Source organism: Chelmon rostratus, chromosome 5 (assembly GCF_017976325.1).
Source record: "Chelmon rostratus isolate fCheRos1 chromosome 5, fCheRos1.pri, whole genome shotgun sequence".
In the NCBI taxonomy this organism is placed as follows: domain Eukaryota; kingdom Metazoa; phylum Chordata; class Actinopteri; order Chaetodontiformes; family Chaetodontidae; genus Chelmon; species Chelmon rostratus.
The window spans coordinates 25,055,756-25,075,966 of record NC_055662.1 but is presented as its reverse complement, the minus strand read 5'-3'; the positions used below and the strand labels follow the sequence as shown (position 1 = coordinate 25,075,966).

The following is a 20,211-nucleotide window of genomic DNA, read 5'->3' as shown; positions in this document are numbered from 1 at the left end:
GCAGCTTCCACTGTCAGACTGATCTACATTCAGTGGTGGAAGAAGTACTCAAGTAAAGTGTAGAGATACTCTATTACAAGTAAAAGTCCTGAATACAAAATCAATAAAGTGTGCAGCAGACAGGTACTGGTTTGTAATTGTTGAAGCTGGTGGGGCTCATTTTAATTTCTTTATATATTGTGTAACGTCATATTTCTAAATGAATTTCATTAAAATCTGCAATAACTCTAATGATGAGTGTAATGGAGTAAAAAAAAATCCACCTGCAATATTTCCGATGAAGAATCAGAAAACTGAAAGAATCGAGTTACTCACTGACGTTCCTTTGAGTAACGAGATACTCAGTTACATTCCACCACTTACAGGCTATTTCAGGGCTTTTGGTGGCTCATTTTGAACATATTCCCACTTCCACTGACAGACGGTAGCCTGGCCGTGCAGCTCCGGATCAGTCAGGTTTGAACCGTCCGCCGGAGGCTGCTGCTGAGCCCGCTTTTGGTATTTGGCCACCGGAGCGAAAATAGGAGCGACTCTTTTGGTAATGCCGGCGGGGTGAGACACTCCTTTAGAGGGGAGAGGAACACGCGACGGACAGCGTGTAAAAATGTCATGGAGGTCACAAAGGAGGCGAGAAGAGGGTGAAATTATGTAATGATGGCCGGGGAGACATGTCTTTACACGCTCTCTGTCGCATAAACATCAAAATATTCATTATTTATTACAACAGCAGCAGCTGGAAATCTTGTTTTTGTTTTTTTTTTCTCATTATGTCTCCCCATTTAGCTTCCAGTCCTTCCAGTCACACCAGTACAGACCCCAGTTCACATCAGACCCTGACTCATCCTTGAAATTTGTTTCCCTCTCAAAGAAAACGGGCTGAAATTCAATGGGAACCATTTGTTCATCCTCAAGCTGCTTCTTACTCACTGTCCCTGGGAGGGTCTGCTGCCTGGACGCCTCATGCTGATTGGCTGACAAGTGGGCCTCCTCTGACAAGCCCAGGGCACAAGGAGGTATATATGCACTTGAGATGCAACAGCCAGAGGAAAAAGGAAGTTTTGGATCATCCATATCCGTTATCCTGTCATCATCTGAGACCGGTAAGATGAAGCATAAAGTCACGTTTGACTTGAGAAGAGAGGAAACAGCCCATTAACGTTTCTTTACTGGTGTTCCACAGTGAGATGAAGACCCAGCAGACTCTTCATGTGGCCACTCCAGTGAGGCAGAGCCTTGCCCTGACTAAAGTAGCTGGGACCTCTGTTTACCTCAAGCTGGATTCATCCCAGCCCACAGGATCCTTCAAGATCCGGGGCATCGGACACCTCTGCAGAACTGTGAGTAATTCGGTCCTCTTCGGCTCTGGAATGATGTTGGCTGGGTTAGGGTTAGTTAGTGTGGTCTTGTTGGGATGATCTGCTGACATCCTGCAGCATTCTTTTCTCTAATGTCTGTTTTTTCCTTGTAGTGGGCAGAGCGAGGATGTGAGCGCTTTGTCTGCTGTTCAGGTGAGCGCTGGAGACAGTACCTCTGTTTGAGCATCGTCCCTGCCTCTGGTGGTGTGTCTGACTGTGCAATCTTTGATGCTTTTCCACCCAACAGGTGGAAACGCTGGAATGGCAGCGGCTTATTCTGCCCGTCAGCTTGGGGTGCCTGCAACCATCGTAGTTCCAAGTGTTACACCGAACCCAACAGTGGAGAGGCTGAAGGACGAAGGCGCCACTGTGGTCATTCATGGCAAGGTTGGTTCCTTTAACATGTTTCCTACATTCCTTTTTTTAGATTAAATGCTAATAAATGTAAGTAATGGTGGATTCTGGTTCAATTTTGTGCACAGTGAATGCAAAGTGATGAGAAGACACAAGCAGACAAGTGACAAATTAAAATGGTTTTATAGATTCATGCACGGAGGCAGAAATCTAACCCAAATAGAGAATAACTGATGAGTAATCTATGATCTGCTGAGAGAAGACACTGCAGCAGAAAGATGCACAACACGCTCTGACAGTTGTTGTTGCTTCAGATGATTTTGAACTCATCAGATGAAATGAAGTTGCGTCTGATCTTTTTCAGGCTCTGAATGAAAGCATCGAGTACGGACAGCAGCTTGTGGCAAACAACCCCGGCTGGATCTTCATCTCACCCTTTGATGATCCCCTCATCTGGTAAGAGAAGCAGTCTGTCCGTCCTGTGGCGGCAGTAACATTAGCATGCAGGCGAGTCAGTGCAGAAAGACGTGCAGCGTGGTCTATCTTCAGAAGATAGAGAGGGGGGGGGCGATAAGATTCCTCCTAAAGGAAATGAAATTGTTTCCAAATGTGCAAGTGACTGATGGCAACACCTGTCTTATCACGTGCTGTCGCTCACGCTTGGAGCTGCTCAGGGGCTGGACGAGCTGTTATGTCAGATACACGGCATCTTATCACAGTGCTAACTTTGAGAGGGTGTCAGATAATTCATTTACGCGTTGAACGTCACAGTCGAAGTGTTAAACACGGCCATAAATCACTGACATCATCAGCTGCGTGTGATATGATCAGCATTTTACTACATACTCACATTTATGGACGTGTTGTCTCAGTTTCCTTTTTCACATTGTGCTGAAATCAATTGAACTTCCAGGAAACTGACTCTGTGTGTGTGTGTGTGTGTGTGTGTGTGCAGGGAAGGTCACACGTCTCTGGTGAAAGAGCTGGAGCAAGACCTGAGGGAGAAGCCTGGAGCGGTAGTGCTGTCGGTGGGAGGCGGAGGCCTGCTGAACGGAGTGGTGGAGGGGCTGCGTCGTGCCGACTGGGCTGACGTGCCCATTGTAGCCATGGAAACCTTGGGAGCACATAGCCTCAGTGCAGCGATGAAGGCCGGGGAGCTGGTCACTTTACCTGAAATCACCAGGTACAAAAACCTCATGATGGATATTATACCAGGATAATATTAACCCGCATTTTTCTAAAGAGTGACTTTTCTTTTTGCTCTCTAGTGTTGCAACCACCCTGGGCCTGACAAGAGTGTCTGCACAGACTCTGAAACTGGTGAACGAGCACACGGTTTTCTCACAGGTCGTCACAGACCAGGAGGCCGTAAAAGCTGTGGAACGCTTTGTAGGTGAGTACGACCTGAGCGCTTGCACAACGGGGCTAAAATGGCACCGAATCAGCCGTGAGACTGATCTGTCGTCTCTGTGCAGATGATGAGAAGGTCCTGGTGGAGCCCGCCTGCGGCGCCGCCCTGGCAGCCATCTACAGCGGCATCATCAAAAGGCTGCAGGAAGAGGGCAAGCTGGCTCAGCGCCTGGGCCCGGTGGTCATCGTGGTGTGTGGCGGCAACAACATCAGCATGGAGCAGCTAAAGAGGCTGAAGAAGCAGCTCAGTATTATCTAGAGTGGCCGACCGCCTCGGCTCTGCCTGACCCTTCCTCCATCGGCTGGTCTCAACCCATGAACCCTGTCATTCATGTGCTTTATCGATCGAATCATTCCAGACTGTGAAACCCTCCTGAGCACTGAGACTAATGTGTGAGGGAGCTGCTGGAGGGACTTCTCTTCTTCTTGTGTAAACGTGATTGTGATGCTGCTCTGGCAGAGGTCGTTTTTGACTGGGTTGCATTTGCTTGCTTTGTAAAAGTGCTTATTGTTCCTCTGCTTTTGTACTTTGGGATGTATTTAAAAATGAATAAAGTATGTTTCTGAATATTGTGTCTGAAGAACTGCCTCCCTGTCTTGACAGTGTCTTATTCCTGCCTGCAGATGGGATGTAAATACAGATCAAACCACTTCCTCACAACATGAGCTTTAACCAACAGGCAAACAATACACGAATGGGCCTGTTTTCCTAAGAAATGTCTATAAGCATTGTTTTCATATTGATGCTAGAGTACTAAATAAGTCAGGCCAGCATTAGCTTATTGCAGATATATTATTATTGGTGCATCATTATCAGATTTCCTATCTAAATCGCCCCAATTATTGATAAGTTTGACCTCAAAAACTCCTGTTCTTGCTGTTTACATTCTGCAGTATATCTTTATAGATCTCACATATTGTATTTACATACCAAGTTTTTATTTTACTCTTCAAAACATGCATCCAAAGAAGAAATACTTCAGTGTATGTCTGTGCTGCATGTCTACATGCTGTATACTGTATTTGCTGTAAAGCCCTTTGATATAACTACTGATGAAGGGATGTTTAAACAGTGCTAATGTAAAGTTATTATTTGGGCTACGGCTTCACTAAAGTCTCTCCACTGCTATTAAACTATTCATTTTGCAACAATTCATTATTAGCCCTGTGATCTCAGTAGCTCACTGTCTAATTAAACTCCTCTCTCCTCAGTGAGTGCTTTGGAAAGATGCATTCAGAGTTTCATCCTCCAGCAGCTGCGATCCCTCGTGAATGAATGAGTCAATCACAAAGTTTTAAATTTGACCTACAATTCAAAGCAGTAAGTAAGTTCAGTGAACACAGGAAAACATGTTTTCATGCCCCGCACACTTCCCAGAAGGACTTGATTGAGCTCACACAGCAGCGATTTCCAGCCGGGTCAAGCGGCCTCACTGCCTCAAAGGTCTTTGGGTCAGTCGGCTGTCGCACGACCACAGCAGATGTCTCCACGCCTTTTGAACACGCTCAGCCTCCCGGCGTTCAATTGGCTGGATTGCTGGGGGATGTGGTGCCTTTCCTTGCTGCTCATTGGTCAGGGGAGGGTCATTAAAGCAAGGGCTGAGGGCCCTTATGTCAGAAAGAGGGCGGACAGTTGATTGGTTGCTTTGAAACCAAGCAGTCAACATGCTGCAGACATTCCTAGAATTCCTCCTGGGTAACCTTGTAGTTTTTTATATGAGAGATGGGAAATTTATATACAAACACAAGGAAAAGTCATCCGATAAAAGTGTTAGACTGATGTTCACTGCTGTTGTGACAGCATAGCTCAGCTCTGGGAGTGATATATCAATAATACTCTTATTAACTGAGTGGGCAGTGTAACACAGAAATAATCACAATTACTTCAGATTTTTGCTGATGCAACCTTTTTTTTTTTTTGCTTCTACGGTTGCAGATGGTTCCTTTTGAAAATAGCATACAATGAAGCTGAAGGGACAGTGACAGTGACCAGAGATCCAGCTGGAACTGGCCTGGCCCAGCACTCACTGCTTTGAAAAGGTGTCCGGTTTACAGGCCGTGGTGACATAACCAGTCGGTCGCGAGGCCTTGCATGAAAAGCATGTCCTAACACATAGCGAAAAAAAAAAAAGGGGGCTCACATGCATCATCCATCACCATCAGCAGTCATTATCATGTAGCAGGCATGTCTGCTTCTCCAAAACAACTACGACTACTCAGTCAGTTCGAGCGTGCGAATAGAAAACATCCATTTATGAAACATGTTTGCCCAACCAGGGTTTATCTGAGTAACATCTTACAGAAAAATCAACCGAAACACATAAAATACACGTAAAAGACAAACAATGAAACCGTTTGTACATGAAGACATTTCTTTATTGTGACACAGAAATCTCAAATGCCATCTGATTCTTTACATCTGTATAATCCATTTTAGATATGTTAAGTTTCTGATGTGCAGAGGTAAGACAGTAAAAGTTAAGTTAATGCAACCATAAATAATTGTAATAAATATCAAGTAAATGTACAGCACACATTTTTATCGCAACACCTCTTTGTATGGATATGTCCTTTTTATAACCTTGTCTACTCCCCCGGAGGAGCAGGAAGTAGAAGAGAGAGCGTCCCTGTTAGCAGCGGCATAATCACCCTTCAAAAGAACTGAACCGAAACTCGCAAGCAATTCAACAATCCAATCTGCGTCAAATATCAATCCCGTTGTGTTTTTCAGTTCTATCCAAGTAAAATGGCGATTTTACTCACACAAGAAAACATGTTTCACCATGAGTAGAAGAATCCATCTGAGTACAAGACGAAGGTGATAAGATTACTGGTATTTCCAAAATTCATAAAAAATAACAACACAACAAACCGGATATCCAACAGACATCACCTAGTTTGCTCATTTTAGAATCTTTTCTTGGAAGAGTAGTGCAAACCAAAAACAAAAATTATAAGGTGAAGTGAATTAGCAATTAATAAAAACTGCCATCAGACATAATGTCAGGCTATTTACACTTTTTTTACTATTTTGTTTTTACATAGCTAAACATTTGGTTATGGGTAAAATGAACAAAAAAAACAAAACAACAACAGCAGAATCCTGATCTTCTCTTATTAAAGAAAACTATGAAAAGGCAGAACTCAAGATAATCCGCCGCCCCTCCCCCAGTGTGTGTGTGTGTGTGTGTGTGTGGATTGTGTATGTTTGGGAGTGTGTGTGTGTGTGGGGGGGGGGTGTTGCACATTCAGTAGCAGTAGCACACAAACAATGTGGGAGAGCAGATCATGAGAACATCATCTCCTTCCCGTTTTCACAAAGCAACACAGGTTTCACCTTCCAAACCTGAAATGCAGTAAATCAGAATGTCTCCAATCTATCCGACCTACCATGCCGCCAAAGCTACTCGGAGATTCCAAAAATCACAGAGCAATTTCATAAACTAATAGATTAATATGACTTTTTACACGACTTAAATACCCTCTCTTCGGAGACTTGGATAAAATGTATTCAGTTTATATAGCCGTAAGTTAGTTTGTCCATTAGCGGTTCATATTTTTTAAACAGGCAGTAAACTACATAATATCCTGTACAGCACTTGTTCACATTTTCTGCCTGCTCATAGCTGACGTGGTCAAAAATAGGCAGCATCAAACATTTCCATTTTCTAGTAGTAGTCGTACCTCCGCCTCAAATGTAAGATTATGGAAATCATTTGAACACACAACCAGCATTGCCCTCCAGAGAGAGGCTCCTACAGCAAAGGCATGTTCCAGACCATCACCCCCACAGAGGGGAGGCAGAGGGAGGCAGCTAGGTTAAGCATTAGGACTTTTTTTTCCTTCACAGATATGCAAAGTTCAACAACTCTGAGCAGAGCTCGTGTTGCTGAGACCAAGCGTCCAATACTTAAAGTGTTACCGCAGACAGCGGGTTCAGAAATCCTGAACTGTACTCGCGACTGTAAAGTGCTGATCTGAAGTCATCCCATTAAATTGTTAGCTTCACAGAACTCGACTGAACCTCTTTAAACCCTCTGTCAAAGGTAGAAGAAGGGAAAAGGACGAAATACTGTGTCACAGTTGTTTCACCTCAGCCAGAACAGACACTCGTCACCGTTGTCGGCGCTAGTTCAGATTATCTTCCCTGAATTCCTCACAGAAATATGCATCAAACAAAATCATGTAATGGAGTTTTTGTGCAAATTGTGATACACAAAGCAGGGATAAACATGCAAAGCAGAAAAAAACTTAATTTAATTTATAGTTTTGTTGGAGCAGGGGAGCATAAAGGACTGTGGTCTGTCTCAGAGGAAGGTCCAGGAGTTTGTCGAGGGGGCTCGAGGGAGGCTGGGGTCAAAAGTAAAACTGGCAAGGGGGGTTCCAGGTATATGTGCTTGGGAACATTGGGTTGTCAAGACTTCTTAGCCGCTGAGAGGGTCCTCACGGTAGTGGATGGCGTATCGCAGTTTCTCCAGCATCACATCCAGGGAGGTGTACTGGGGCAGTTTCACCATGAACATGCAGGTCTCCACGCGAATGTAGCGTGAGTCTGGCTGACCTGGAGACAAGAAAGACAGGAGGGAGCATTAGAACAAAACCACACAAAACGTCTCTTACATAATGAGTTTTGTTACATAGGTTTACCACTGGAGCTTTTCATGGACCTGCAGAAGGCCAACGAGTTGCTGTGAAGCGTTGGCGATAATGAGCTTGGTGATAAAAGTGAGCGTTCATCTTATCTGTGACAAACCCGAGTGCACTGTCTGTTTTAGCCTGTGGTTTGAAATACTGACACAGGACATGTTCAAGTCTGTCTAAGGTTGCAAAACAGGACGAGCCGCTGTGGTCGTCACTATCAGTAGTTTCTGCACCGACAGCACTACGAAGACTGTCTCACAGAGATAGCAGCCCGGCTGTGTGCCCGGCTCTGAAACCTTGTTAGCCATTACCTGCAGCTCCGTCAGGAGGGGCGATCTTCATGGGGTATGGGGGAACGTGGGCGGTGTCGGGCCCGCCGTCCTTGCACGGGCAGGTGAACGGTATGCGCTCCTGGTTGCAGGCAAACTTGATGAACTTGCAGAGCTCCTCTTGAGTGAACATCTCCAGGGCGGTCCAGAAGAACTCGATGTGCTGGTCGGTCTCCATCAGACCCACCTGATACATGGTGTGAGCCTACAGAGGGAGGGAGCAGGGCAGAAATGATGAGATTCGATGAATACTAATCTGTAGGAACAAGTGCTTCTCAGAGAAACTGTTGAAGCACCTTTATAATGCATCTCTCTAATTCCTCTATCGACAGTAACAACACTGACAAGGCAGAGGGAGGTGTTACGATTGCAGCTGACACTGACATATGTGGGGGCATATGTGGGGGCCAGCCATTGCTTTGTAATGGAGCATAAACAGATTTCAACAGGCACTTTCACACAAACACATTTATCACCTTAAGGAACTCCAGGTTGATGTAAGGCAGGCCGCAGGTGCGCAGCTCCATCTCGAGGGGGATGAGCATGGTGAGCAGCTGCAGGGGAATGATGGAGCTGAGCCCTGCACGCACTGCTGTCATACACTCCACGTTCTGCAGCTCCCTCAGACGGAGGCTCCTCACCGCTCGCGCATACACGTCCTTATTCTCCCAGCTTAACATACAAACAAGCACAAGATATACAAACGAGGAAGACATCAGACTACACTGAGCTGGGTCTTACACATTAATGACTGCCGTTTAAAAGAGTTGATAATGACAAGAAACACCACACTGCATAGAGACATCTACAAGTTTGCTGTACCTGACAGTGAGGCTGCGACCTCCCGGACAAAGCTCCACCTCCTCGCCTGTCATTGTGACGTACGTGAAGGTGCAGCAGGGCCGGCTGGGGGAGTCGGGGCTTTCTCCCGAGTGGTGCTGGGAGGAGATCTCAGCACACAGGGCCTCCAGCTCCGTCTCATCACTCACCTGCAGGGTCATAGAACAGAGGTCTCGTTAAGGTCATGAGACACTGGGTAACAGATAAAGACATGAGATACACGCAGCTGGTCTCTTACATTTTCAAACTTCTTGACATAGTTGTAGGTGAGCACATCGGCTTCCTGCAGGTCCTGCTCTGGGTCGAGGGACTCACCCACCAGACCCTTCCAAAAGGAGCCCAGTAGGTCCAAAGGAAGTGGCACATCTGCGCGGATGGCTATGCCCAGAAGCTGACCAAAGAAGTGCAGCAACTGTTCCTCTGCATAGCTGATAGGGCAAGGTGTCAGGATGTACTTCCCCTGAGGAAAGCAACAAAACATCAATGATTCATGTAACAATATCTGTGATTAACTCTGTTGTGCCAGATATGATTCTTAGAGCCGATCCAGACTGGGATAAATATGCCTCGCTGGGAAGAACAAGTGTCAAAAACAGGACATACTGAGAGCATGTCAGATACTGAAAAAGCTTACCTTGTTACGGTTGGCTGCAGCACTGGGACAGGGGAGCAGCAGGGAGAGAGCAGAGCTCTGTAACTCCTTACACACCTGCCATAAGAAATGTCTGAAGGAGCCACCTGGAGACAGATTCAACAAAGCAGTTACAGTTAGCTTTGGAAAAAAAAAAATCTTGACAAGTAAAAGACTGCAAGGCAGCACAGAAAAAGATGTAAAGGAGAAAGTCTAACTTGTGCCATGAACTTCCTCTCCAGTGAAGCGGATGTTAAAGGCATAGGTCGGGTCTCCTCCGCTGGCCAGTTTCACACACAGCTGAGACGACGGCACGGACGACAGCTGCCGGGCAGCCTGGCAGAAATATGTGTTCTCTGATGACCTGATCTCACCTGAGGGGCAAATTCCACAAATACAGAAGAATGTGTGCAAAGATCCAGTAAAGAAGAGATTTATTCATGTTAAAACAAGTACGAGTAAAAAAATAAAACAAGAAAAAACAATAAAATTAACTCTCAACTAAATTAAGAAGTAAAACACTTATCTGCTCCTACTTTTCTATAATGAATCCATGTTTATTATAAATAGTTCAACTATACACCCTGTGTCCATGATACACAACTTAGATAATGACCTGCAATTGTTTAGATTGTTTAAGAAATTATTATTGAAGGTCAATTTTTTGTTTAAATTCAGAAATAATATGTTAAAGTGTATTGGAAAGTTTTGAGATTGAAAGCATCACTCTTTCCATATAAACCTTCCAGACCCCTGCAACTGACCTGCAAACAAACAATAAACATGTGAACAAGTGAAACGAAATCATACCTCCCACAATCTCAAGAGGGTCAAGTGTAATCTCTGGGGCAGCATGGTCAGCTGTCCGCTGCACTGTGGCATTCAGCACTCTGTTCATTACAGTGACCTTAGTGTCGTAGAAGATCAGACCTGTAACCAGCAGAGACAGAAGCTGAGCTGGCGAGTGTAAAACATAAGATCTGGTCAATCTGGTCAGATTCACTGACACAGTCATGGTTGGCTTTGTCTCCTTGACCTGGATCTGGATCCAGATCTGTGCCGAGATTCTGCTCACCTTTGGCCTCACATAACAGTGCTGCTATGCTGTTCTGATAGGTCTGCGTCTGTCGCAGCTCCACCAGTGGCAGGAAGAAACTCTCCAGGGTGTTGTTGAGGGACTGCAGCAGAGCAAAGCGCAAACGCAGGCTCTCCACAGGCACACCTGAAAACAATACACACAAAAAGTTTAATAGATACACGGCAAAGCAACCAGGCAAGTGTGATGGGCTGTACGTAGTGACTGCATGTTACACTATAGATGACAATATGTGCACTGGATTCAAACAATATCACTGAAAGAGGAAGAAGAGAAAAGTAGGGTTTCGGCCTTTTTGACCCTCTTTACTACACAGACAGTAACGAGTGGTTTATTTACTGAGCAGGCAGGCCACACGAGGATCAGCAGTATCACTGGGGTCCAGGTACACTTCATGGGGGTGTAGTCTCGCTGGTGTGATAGCCAGGTGACGGCAGAGCCTGTTGATGTACTGGACCAATGCCACGTCCATTTCCAAGCTCCATTTCCTACAGGCCTTCTGGGCGTGACGAGTGTCTATACAGGTGCACCTGTGTGCAGAGGACAGCTGCTGTTCACTAGAGACCTCCCATAACAGCAGTTTATCAAAGATGAAAGGGCATCTGAAAGTGAGATACACTGAAATATTCTGTGATCAGTGCTCACCTATGAATATTACCATAAATCTAGTATGTGTAGAACTCCAGTTACAATACATAATTCAACAGCATACATACAGATGTACGGACAACCTGAAAACACAACAACCTCTGCTTTGGCTATCGCCAGCGTGGATGTATGAAAAGAGTTATACAGCAATTGAACTGCTAATGTCTGTTAAATGTTATCCTTTTTTTGTTTGTTTTTTTACTATTTACTATTTTTAATACTTTTTACTATACTGGCTTCACACATTTTAACACTGGGCAGAGTGAACATTGTGTGAGCCATCAGATTCACTATAAGCAGATACTAGTTATACTATCATTGAATAAATATAATAAATAAAGCAATGGTTTACTGAAGCTTGCTACTACAGTTACTGAAACGATTTCATTTGTGTTCATAGTTATAAGGTCCAATAAATCAAAAATCAGAGAACTGTCCAGAATTCAGTGATAGATTGGTGGGTTGGTGGCTGTATGATGCTGAATTTTTTATGAAGTACAGAAAATAGCAAAAATAAGTCAATGTCATGCTGCATTGCAATTAGATGAGCAGTGTGAAAATGAAAGGCCACTAATTCAGACAGGATTCTATGCATGGAAAATTTCATATAACAAAAAGTGACATATTAATTTAGAATAATTCTAATAACTTCATTTAATGAAGGTTTGAAGAGAACACATTTTGTCACAACATGTTCCTGGAGAGCTCGTGTATGTGACAGTGTTAGAGTGACACCAGTCTGACTGCTGGTTATTGGGGTGTGATGTCACCTTTCAAAGTGAAGATCATATCCACAAGCCAAAATCGCCCTCCAGACGCTACGGATGTCCTGCTTGGCACGGTCAACAGCAAATTTGTGGAAGCCTTCCAGTGTCAGGTACTTCTCCTCTGGAACTAAAGAAAACATGAGTGCTATGTGAAACAGTTAAAAACAGGACTCGTACAGGTTTATTGTTGTAGGGCAGCAGAACATCACAGTAGAGCCACAAGTTACCAGAGTGCAAAGTCATATCTTCAAGCTGCTAACTTTGTCTGAATATCAATAACAGCATACCTAGATTAATTTCCAATTATATAAACACAAGCAGAAAATCTTTACTTTTCTGTCAGTGGTTTGATCAGTTAATTGACTGTTTCATTATTAAACTCAAATGTAAGCAAGGGGACTAGAGCGCCATCGTTTTTCCACACATCTAATGGCATTTGTCCATGACTTTGAACCATCCATCAGCTAATGTATTCAGTGATGTGTTTAGTCAAAGTGTGTGTGTGGTTACTGCTGACCTTCAGTTTTCTTAGCAGGAGATTTCTCCACATCTTTCTCATCAGGCCTGGATTTCTCAGGAGATTTCGGCTTCAGAACTGTCTTCTTCTCACTCAGTGCAGTCCTGGCAGACGCAACAGACCAGCAAATTTAATTTAATTTAATTAGTGTCAAAGTGTAAATGTATCTAAACATGTGCTTAGTCAGAATTTACCTGACACTGTTGAGCACAGACTTTTCCTTGGTGGGGGGTTTGGTGATGGGCCTCTTGGTGCTAACAACCTTGCCTTGGTGCTGCTCTTTTCCTGCTTTGCTGTATTTGTTCTTATTGGGCTTGGGAGTGCCATACTTTCTTAGAATCTGATACAAACAAATAGTTATGACACACATGAATGCACATACAGTATGAAGAGTTCACAGTTCATTTCTGGTGGTGACCCCAGAGCAAAGCAGGGGGGAGTTTCAACAAGTAACACTTAAAAAATGGTATCATTGAACAAAACAGTAAACCAACGCATTTTTCAACATCCCCTGCTAATGCCTGATATACCTGAGTGAGCTGGTCCTCGAGTACTTTCTTTGGAGGCCTAACATTGGTGAAGAAAGTATGCAGAAGGTTTCCAGGAGTCTGAGCGTTGATCTGCTCCTTGCTGAGGTAAATGTCAGACACTTTCACAGGCTTGGCCGGTGTGAGGCTGAGCATCTGCTCTGAGTGCACACAGCTCTTAAAAATATCTGTGAGGACATCCCGCGCTCCGGGTACAAGCTTGTCACCTTGAAGCACGGAAAGTAAAGATTTCAAGCTGGCAGAACTAACGTCATTGTGTAAAAGTGGAAAATATCAAACCGGTCAAACACCAACCTCTGACGGACTTGTCCAGGAAGTAGTCTTCAAGAGCGGAGCTTCCTTGTGTGTCAAACAGGCTTTGATTTACACTGGAGGCTGTCAGGATCTCCTCGTTGGTCAACTCCATTAGCTCCTCTTCACCTTCCAGACTGGATAAGCCAATCAGATCACTGCTGTTGAAAAGACTGGCACGGATTTTCTCCACTTTGGCCCGAGAACGAACCTAGAATTAATGAAAACAGACAAGTGTTTTTCCTAAGAACAAAACCAAATCAAACAGCTCAGATCTATTATTGTGTTCTCGATCGACCCACCTCAATGACAGCATAACCCTTGATGGGCCTAGCCATGACTGCATTGCTCTCCAGCGAGGTGACTGTGTGCACAGAGCCCCCATCTGACACCGACGGAGTTTCTGCACTGTCGAGAGGCTCCCCCAAGCTGCCAAGACTCCCCAGGCTTCCTGTGCTACACAGGGACGTATCTAGACTCTCCTGACTAGAAACAGTCTGGGGGTCTTGGGGGCCCTGCTGGGGGTATGTAACAGCCGAAGCTGCGGCAGCAGGTGTGGGAGGTGGAACGGCTAACAGCTCCTGATCGACAGAAAGTTCACTGGCAGTGCGGGACACTCCCTGAGAGGAGCTGCAGATTGATGTCTGGCTGGTAGAAGCTGAAGCGCTCACACTCATAGCTGGAGTCACACTGCTGGAGCTGTCGGGACTCTCAGGCCCTCCACTGTTGGGGAAGTGGCGCTCAAGTTCAGGGCCCGCTTTGCCATCCTGAGGACTAGCAACCCCAGCTCCAGCTTTTGGCTTCTTGGGGTCCTCTTCCTGCAGAGGGATGAAGACTTCATCTTTGAAGAGCCCTCCATGTGCGTTGCAAGCCCTGCGGATAGCATTTCGAACCACGGCCTCCTCCAGGTGCGTGGGGATACCTGAGAGCACCAGCAGGCGACTGTGGGCAGTGGGGCCCACCAAGGCCTGGCAGGCATCTGTCACTGCATCGCTGGTCACACTTAATCCCTGCGGGTCCTTGTTAGCAAGATGTCGCAGGATCATCAGGAGAGTGAGGCAGCGGTGGAACCACAGCATGTCCTCAGGTTTACTGCCTGCCATGTTCAGCAGGGCACTGTCACTCTCTGACAACCGTGCACCTCCACTTCCCCGTTTCCCAGAGACCGCTGCTGCCACTGCAGCTGCTGCTCTCTCACGCTTCATCTTCACCTTCTTACGTTTGGACAGCAGACTGGGGCTCTGTGGTGTCTGGCCTGGGGACGATGACGAAGATGAAGAGGAGTCACTCAGGTTAGGGGCACTAGTGGAGGTCAGAGCTCCCACTGTAGAGCCGCCAACGTTTAGGGGCAGTGTCACCTCTGCCACTGCTAGACACACCTCCATCAGAGCGTGGAAATAGGTGGAGAACCGGCTCTGCTCCGCCCCAAGAGCCAACGCAATGCCTCCAGATGATGACCCCCCTGCTCCTGCCCCCCCAGCAGTCCATCCCTGAGTCTCCCGGTCATACAGCTTTCGGAGTTCTGTCTGCAGGGCCATGAGCACTGCGAGGCAGGGGTTAAGCAGCAGAGCAATGGAGCTGGAGAGACCGGCAGGGCTCTTGCGCTGCTCCAAGTGGTGGATCTTCCGCAAAAGCTCAGCCAGCAAGTGAAAGATGAGCTCTTTGATGGAGGCGGCCAGATCAGTGGTCCAAAGCAAACCACCTAAAACAACAAGAACAATGACATAGAAAAACGAAAAACACTGAAAGTTGGGATTTGGGGAAATCTGTACTAGTGCTTGGTATACTTTGCCTTGCAAGCTCTCAAAGTTCTATGATTTATGGAGCTAATAGTGAAGAATAATGCATGTGTAGCTTTAACTGACTCATAAACTCTGACATTTTATGACCTTTTAAGTAATGCACATGGCTCTTTCTGAGTTCAGAGTAATTTTAACTAACCAACCAAGCATAAAATAATATCTAAAGGTACTAAAACAAAGTCAGGACCAAACAGAATAATTTGAACAAACAATTTAAGTTTAACATGTAAAAGCCACCTTTGTGCTTGTTGGGTGATTGTGGAGAAGGGTTTTACTTCCTTTGAATTCCACTAACGTGTACAGCAGCGTGTTCAACCTACCTAGTAGTTCTACCACCTGCAACAGCACAGACGAGGGCACTGTGTCCAGCTCATCCTCTGATCGCTCATTGCTTTCTCCCAGCTTCCATGTCAACAGCTGTTCTGCAAATGCCATGGCCAGAGGAAACTCCAGCGGCAAGGAGTGCAGCACCAGTACAGCACCAGGAGGGGGCGACACCCCTACAATCAAGACAATGGGATATTTAATCCCATTTTATCCTCTAACAGACCGTTTCACCAGTGAGTATGAATTTATTTTTGGGAGTTAGATACTCACCCAGTTTGATGTGCACTTTGTCAGTGGGTATGATAACAGAGGGATATTGGTTGGTGGTGGGAGGGGGAGTAAGGCCTGTGTTGGTAGGTGAGGCATCCAGTGGATAGCACACTGCCTCCATCAGATTTAGCTGACCATTTCTACGCACTTTGTGACCCAGGCCATACACCATGACTCGAGCCCAGGGAGCCTTGTAAAGGCTGGAGCTAACGGAGTGGAAAAGACAGGAGCAAAGTTTAAACATTTAACAGGAAATGGATGGCAAGAAATTTGAGTTCATTCCAAATTGCTGAAGTTGAGCACTTCTGAGGAACTCACTCTTTGCGGCAGCCTAGCTGGCTCTCCTTGCAGGATACGATCACAAATGCGGCGCCTGGAAAGCTGACATCCATGCTAACCTTTGACTCTGTCACAGGAAACTCCTCTGATGTAAACTGCTCTGGTGCATTCTGTCAAAGTAAACAGAATTACAAGAGAAGGTTAGCAACAATACAGGGGCTGGTATTCAGAGACAAGCTTACTAAGTCAAGCGCTGATCGGCAGAGCTGACCTGCAGGAAGCAGCAGATCTGCTTTGTGAGCTCCAGCAGGCTTTCCTCTCCTTGATGCAAGGCACGGGTGATGGCCACTGTCAGCCACTCCCGGATGGGCTGAGCATTGCCCTGGTAGAATAGTTCTGAGGGAGAGCAGCTTTGGTCCTGGAGGTTGTGAAGCACCGACTGGGCCAGTAGGATAGAGCTAGAACTAATAGTGCCATCTGCAGAAAGAACAACATCAGAGCAATCAGCACACAAACACAAAGGGTCGTTAACACCACACCGAGAGGTCCGCTTATTCACAGCGACCGTTAATACTCACCAGGGAGGGGTGGAGCCAGCAGCTGATTAGACAGCAGCTGCAGGTGTTCTAAGGTGATGTCACGGATTGCAGGTATGTGGAAAAGACGAGTGAAGGTGTGGGGATTCTTGGGGGCGAAGATGTTGAGCAAGGCCATGCGGCAGTATAACCGAGCCAGTGCACTCTCGCAGCGAAGCAGCTCCCTACACAAAAGCAGTAAAGCACATTTCATTTTGAGCCCTGGTGTAAGATGCATTTACATTATGTACATTCATATATGGTTCATACATTACCTATGAATCTGAATGTTGCTACTGTCTAATGAGACTAAGCCATTAGCCGCAGTACGTCGTGATCCAGCAGGCGGGCGCTCCAACATCTCAATAGGGTACCAATATCTCACCAGCACCCCCTCGCTGCGCAGGTAGGTCTCCACCTGTACCAGCTCATTCACCTGGATGAGTTGAACGTAACAAAGACATACAGATATTTGAGACCTGGCTAACAGACATGTATCACGTGTTTTGTTGTGTATTACATGAGTATTTATAAGAATTTATGTTCTTTTTAATTTAATAAGCTGCTTTAGAAGCAGAATGTCTAATTTGTCCAGTTTGATTTAGGGGAAACGGAAAATGAGTATCATTTACTTTTTACTATCCTTTGTACTGGAAACTTTCTCATGTTTTATTTAATGATAAGAGATATATAACTGAGATGATGGATATAAATGGTTTACAGTGACTAGAATGGTTGTTTGGACAAGATAATTTAAACTGACTTCTTATTTAAGGACTGCGTGGGAGCTCAGGGACAGAACCTTGTGTCAGTGATGAATGGGTGATGACAATGATAATGATTCATTTATGTTTCTAGATATTTCTTTTCTTATATTGGACTGACTATTTGAATTAATATGTGACCATCATGCTGGAAGTTGTTTCTTTGTGGGAAGGAGTCTGTGTGTTGTTAGTGTTTGATGTTAAGGTGTTCCCATGAGGGACACTTAAATAAAATGCATTTAATTCACACTAAAATGAGTCAGAGTTCATCGATTACAGCTCCAATAATGACTCAAATCACTGAAGCATCAAGTTTTGTACTTACAGAGTCCACATCCAGCACTACGCCATGCAAGCCAAAGGTCTTCAACATGCCCCGGATAGCAAACTTCGGCAGAGCTGTCCCTCCCGTGGTGCTGTTGGTGTTGTTGCTGTCCGGACAGCGGATGACCACAGTCAAGCCTGTGTTGAGTCAGCAAATTATCACACAGGTCAATTATTTTATAGAAGCAGAGTACAAGGAACAGTTTTAATACTGGACTTATTTACAATGTACCCTGAAGCTGGCTCATTTTAACTTGAAGTGTGTACTATTTATAGTGATGCAGGTGAACGTTACCTTTGCGAACTTTGTCAATCGTGAACTTGTTGGCCTCATCCTTGATATCCTCAATGGTTGGCAGGTAGAGGTCACGAGGAATGCCGCCGTTCTCTTCATACAGGAACTCCACTGTCTGTCTTGCAATGTCAACCATGCCTGTTGTCAGCAAAATACAATACGAGATGTCAAAGCTGTCCTTGTTTAACCTATATTAACTAAATGTGTGCAAAAAATCAAAGCTTATTATTAGAACAGGTACGGCCTGGCCAATAATAAACTTCATTTCACGTCAGATTTAACTGTAGCACTCTAACTACTCCGCCCTGTTCTGATTTGTTCAGGGAAAATAAAATTCTATTTACAGCCCTCCTTGTAAGTTACATGAGTGCACATGAACTATTAGCAATAAAGCAACAAAGCATTGTAGAGCAATATTCAGCTGGACATTAACGGATGCAGTTAATGTTCATGACCCCTGTGCATCTCCTTGTCTTGATCAAATTCTGTTGAATGGGTTGAAGAGTTTTATGTCGTGGTACCTTGCTATGTGGACCTTAACTGGACTGGAGGTTTTGTATTAATAATATCCCTTCACTCCTTACCTAGCTGCAGAGCTCCTTTGATTTGGTCCAGGCCAGATTTCCTCTCAGCCTCATTGCGGAAGCGTCTACGAATGGTAGGGAACACTTTGGTCTCCCAGGCCTTAACCAGCAAGGCATAATGGTCCTCCTGACAAAACCAAACAAACATCAAAAATAAAGTTAGCACAAACCTAAATTTCATTTGGAAGCCATTATTAGAGGATGAGAAGTGAAGGCCCCACTCACTCTAGGGACATCATCATCATCCTCATCATCACTCTCTTCATCTGCGATAGGAGGAGGATGTGGATCAGGCCCAGAGGTGACCAGGTTCTCGTAGCTCAGCTCGACTTTGTAATGGCACGACAGGTCACTGTTGTACTCTGCACCAACAGGAAAGGACAAACCAAAAATGCAAAAGTGGGAGACAAAATGAATGATTGTATCAGTGTTGTGCCCTCCCTGTATGTCTTTGCAGGATATTTGATGAGGATAAGGCTGAAATGAAGGTGATAAACATACGTTGTTGGGCAACTGCCACAGCTGCAATCCGACAAGGGGGTCCATGGGAGCCAGAGTCAGAGGTTACACTTGCACCTGCATCATTATCACTGTCTGAGGCCATAGCAAAGGGCAGTGCTTCAAAATTTGCACTTATTTCCTCTGCAAGGTCCACACACAGGTCAGCCGCATTTCTGTGTGCTTGGCCTTCTGCGTATGCAAATGGCCGGCTTCCAAAGTTGGCACGGATCTTTGAGTTCTACAAAATTCATAAATAAAAATAAAAAAGGAAAAAAATGGATTAAGTGCATAAATCCTGAGCGGAATTGGCTGAAGCAGCAAAGAAAAGGATACATATTACAATTCATATATAATAAAGGTCACTGATGAATCAAATTATAGCTTATCAACAGTTCAAATATAAATGTTTCAAGGTCACTTTAGTCAACAGAATCCCACCTTTTTTTGAATGTGTACCAGGGGCCACATTCCCCCAGCAACATCCTCCAGGATGGGGCTGAGCCGCTGGCCGCAGTAGGTAAAGTAGACCCTGCCTTTAGGGGCCTGACCAGGAGGTGGAGGAGTGCCCTCAGAACGCTCCCAGCCTATTCCAGCCACATCGCCTGCATTTATACAAACACAGGTCTCAGTCTTAGTCATGACTCAATGCTGACAGGTAGTGACATAAATTAAAACATGATAACACTCGACACAGCTTTAGTCAAAGAGGCAAGATGTGCTTGCAAAAGAGCTTTTTTTTTTAATAGCAGGCAGATAAGATACAATGCTTTTAAGGAGTTTAGTACAAATCCATATCATACAGTATATTGCTGTATGGATTTCTATGCTGACTAAATCAAACAAAAGAGATGGTAGATTGTACACAAAGAAAGACATGTTTGTCTCCTGTCTCACCAGGAAGTAGAGCCACATCCAGCCTGACACTCTTCCACTGCAGCAGACTGGAGCCATTATAATGCACTGCCCTACCATTACTGACACACACAGACAGACAGGAGACAGACGCACAGAGGAACCACACAAAGGAGAAAGATAGCAGTCAGCACTCAAGTCAGAGACAGAG

The 20,211-nt window shown here is 45.2% G+C and overlaps 2 protein-coding genes across 3 annotated transcripts in view; one reads left to right on the top strand and one right to left on the bottom strand.

The window, feature by feature from the left end:
- Positions 1 to 1,055: 1,055 nt before the first annotated feature.
- Positions 1,056 to 3,378, top strand: LOC121607125 (L-serine dehydratase/L-threonine deaminase-like). Its single transcript, XM_041937813.1, has 8 exons — positions 1,056 to 1,100; positions 1,181 to 1,337; positions 1,469 to 1,508; positions 1,603 to 1,742; positions 2,074 to 2,165; positions 2,665 to 2,892; positions 2,978 to 3,102; positions 3,185 to 3,378. The coding sequence occupies exons 2-8, from the start codon at positions 1,185 to 1,187 to the stop codon at positions 3,376 to 3,378; spliced, it is 972 nt and encodes a 323-aa protein (XP_041793747.1). The 5' UTR covers positions 1,056 to 1,100; positions 1,181 to 1,184.
- A 2,107-nt stretch (positions 3,379 to 5,485) lies between these two features.
- LOC121606402 (probable E3 ubiquitin-protein ligase HECTD4) overlaps positions 5,486 to 20,211 on the bottom strand; it is a 37,590-nt gene continuing 22,864 nt past the window's right edge. For both annotated transcript variants that reach the window (XM_041936701.1, XM_041936702.1), the window contains exons 48-76: positions 20,043 to 20,122; positions 19,587 to 19,750; positions 19,149 to 19,386; positions 18,873 to 19,009; positions 18,648 to 18,774; positions 18,064 to 18,201; positions 17,770 to 17,906; positions 16,956 to 17,116; positions 16,684 to 16,865; positions 16,377 to 16,582; positions 16,145 to 16,275; positions 15,827 to 16,032; positions 15,550 to 15,729; positions 13,730 to 15,129; positions 13,431 to 13,638; positions 13,119 to 13,342; positions 12,783 to 12,928; positions 12,589 to 12,692; positions 12,075 to 12,198; positions 10,996 to 11,186; positions 10,636 to 10,782; positions 10,371 to 10,490; positions 9,779 to 9,934; positions 9,564 to 9,667; positions 9,168 to 9,389; positions 8,912 to 9,078; positions 8,566 to 8,761; positions 8,072 to 8,294; positions 5,486 to 7,680 (exon numbers count right to left, since the gene is read on the bottom strand). In XM_041936701.1, coding sequence (XP_041792635.1) covers positions 7,544 to 7,680; positions 8,072 to 8,294; positions 8,566 to 8,761; positions 8,912 to 9,078; positions 9,168 to 9,389; positions 9,564 to 9,667; positions 9,779 to 9,934; positions 10,371 to 10,490; positions 10,636 to 10,782; positions 10,996 to 11,186; positions 12,075 to 12,198; positions 12,589 to 12,692; positions 12,783 to 12,928; positions 13,119 to 13,342; positions 13,431 to 13,638; positions 13,730 to 15,129; positions 15,550 to 15,729; positions 15,827 to 16,032; positions 16,145 to 16,275; positions 16,377 to 16,582; positions 16,684 to 16,865; positions 16,956 to 17,116; positions 17,770 to 17,906; positions 18,064 to 18,201; positions 18,648 to 18,774; positions 18,873 to 19,009; positions 19,149 to 19,386; positions 19,587 to 19,750; positions 20,043 to 20,122 — 5,956 coding nt within the window. In that variant the 3' untranslated portion in view covers positions 5,486 to 7,543. The remainder of the gene's footprint in view (positions 7,681 to 8,071; positions 8,295 to 8,565; positions 8,762 to 8,911; positions 9,079 to 9,167; positions 9,390 to 9,563; positions 9,668 to 9,778; positions 9,935 to 10,370; positions 10,491 to 10,635; positions 10,783 to 10,995; positions 11,187 to 12,074; positions 12,199 to 12,588; positions 12,693 to 12,782; positions 12,929 to 13,118; positions 13,343 to 13,430; positions 13,639 to 13,729; positions 15,130 to 15,549; positions 15,730 to 15,826; positions 16,033 to 16,144; positions 16,276 to 16,376; positions 16,583 to 16,683; positions 16,866 to 16,955; positions 17,117 to 17,769; positions 17,907 to 18,063; positions 18,202 to 18,647; positions 18,775 to 18,872; positions 19,010 to 19,148; positions 19,387 to 19,586; positions 19,751 to 20,042; positions 20,123 to 20,211) is intronic.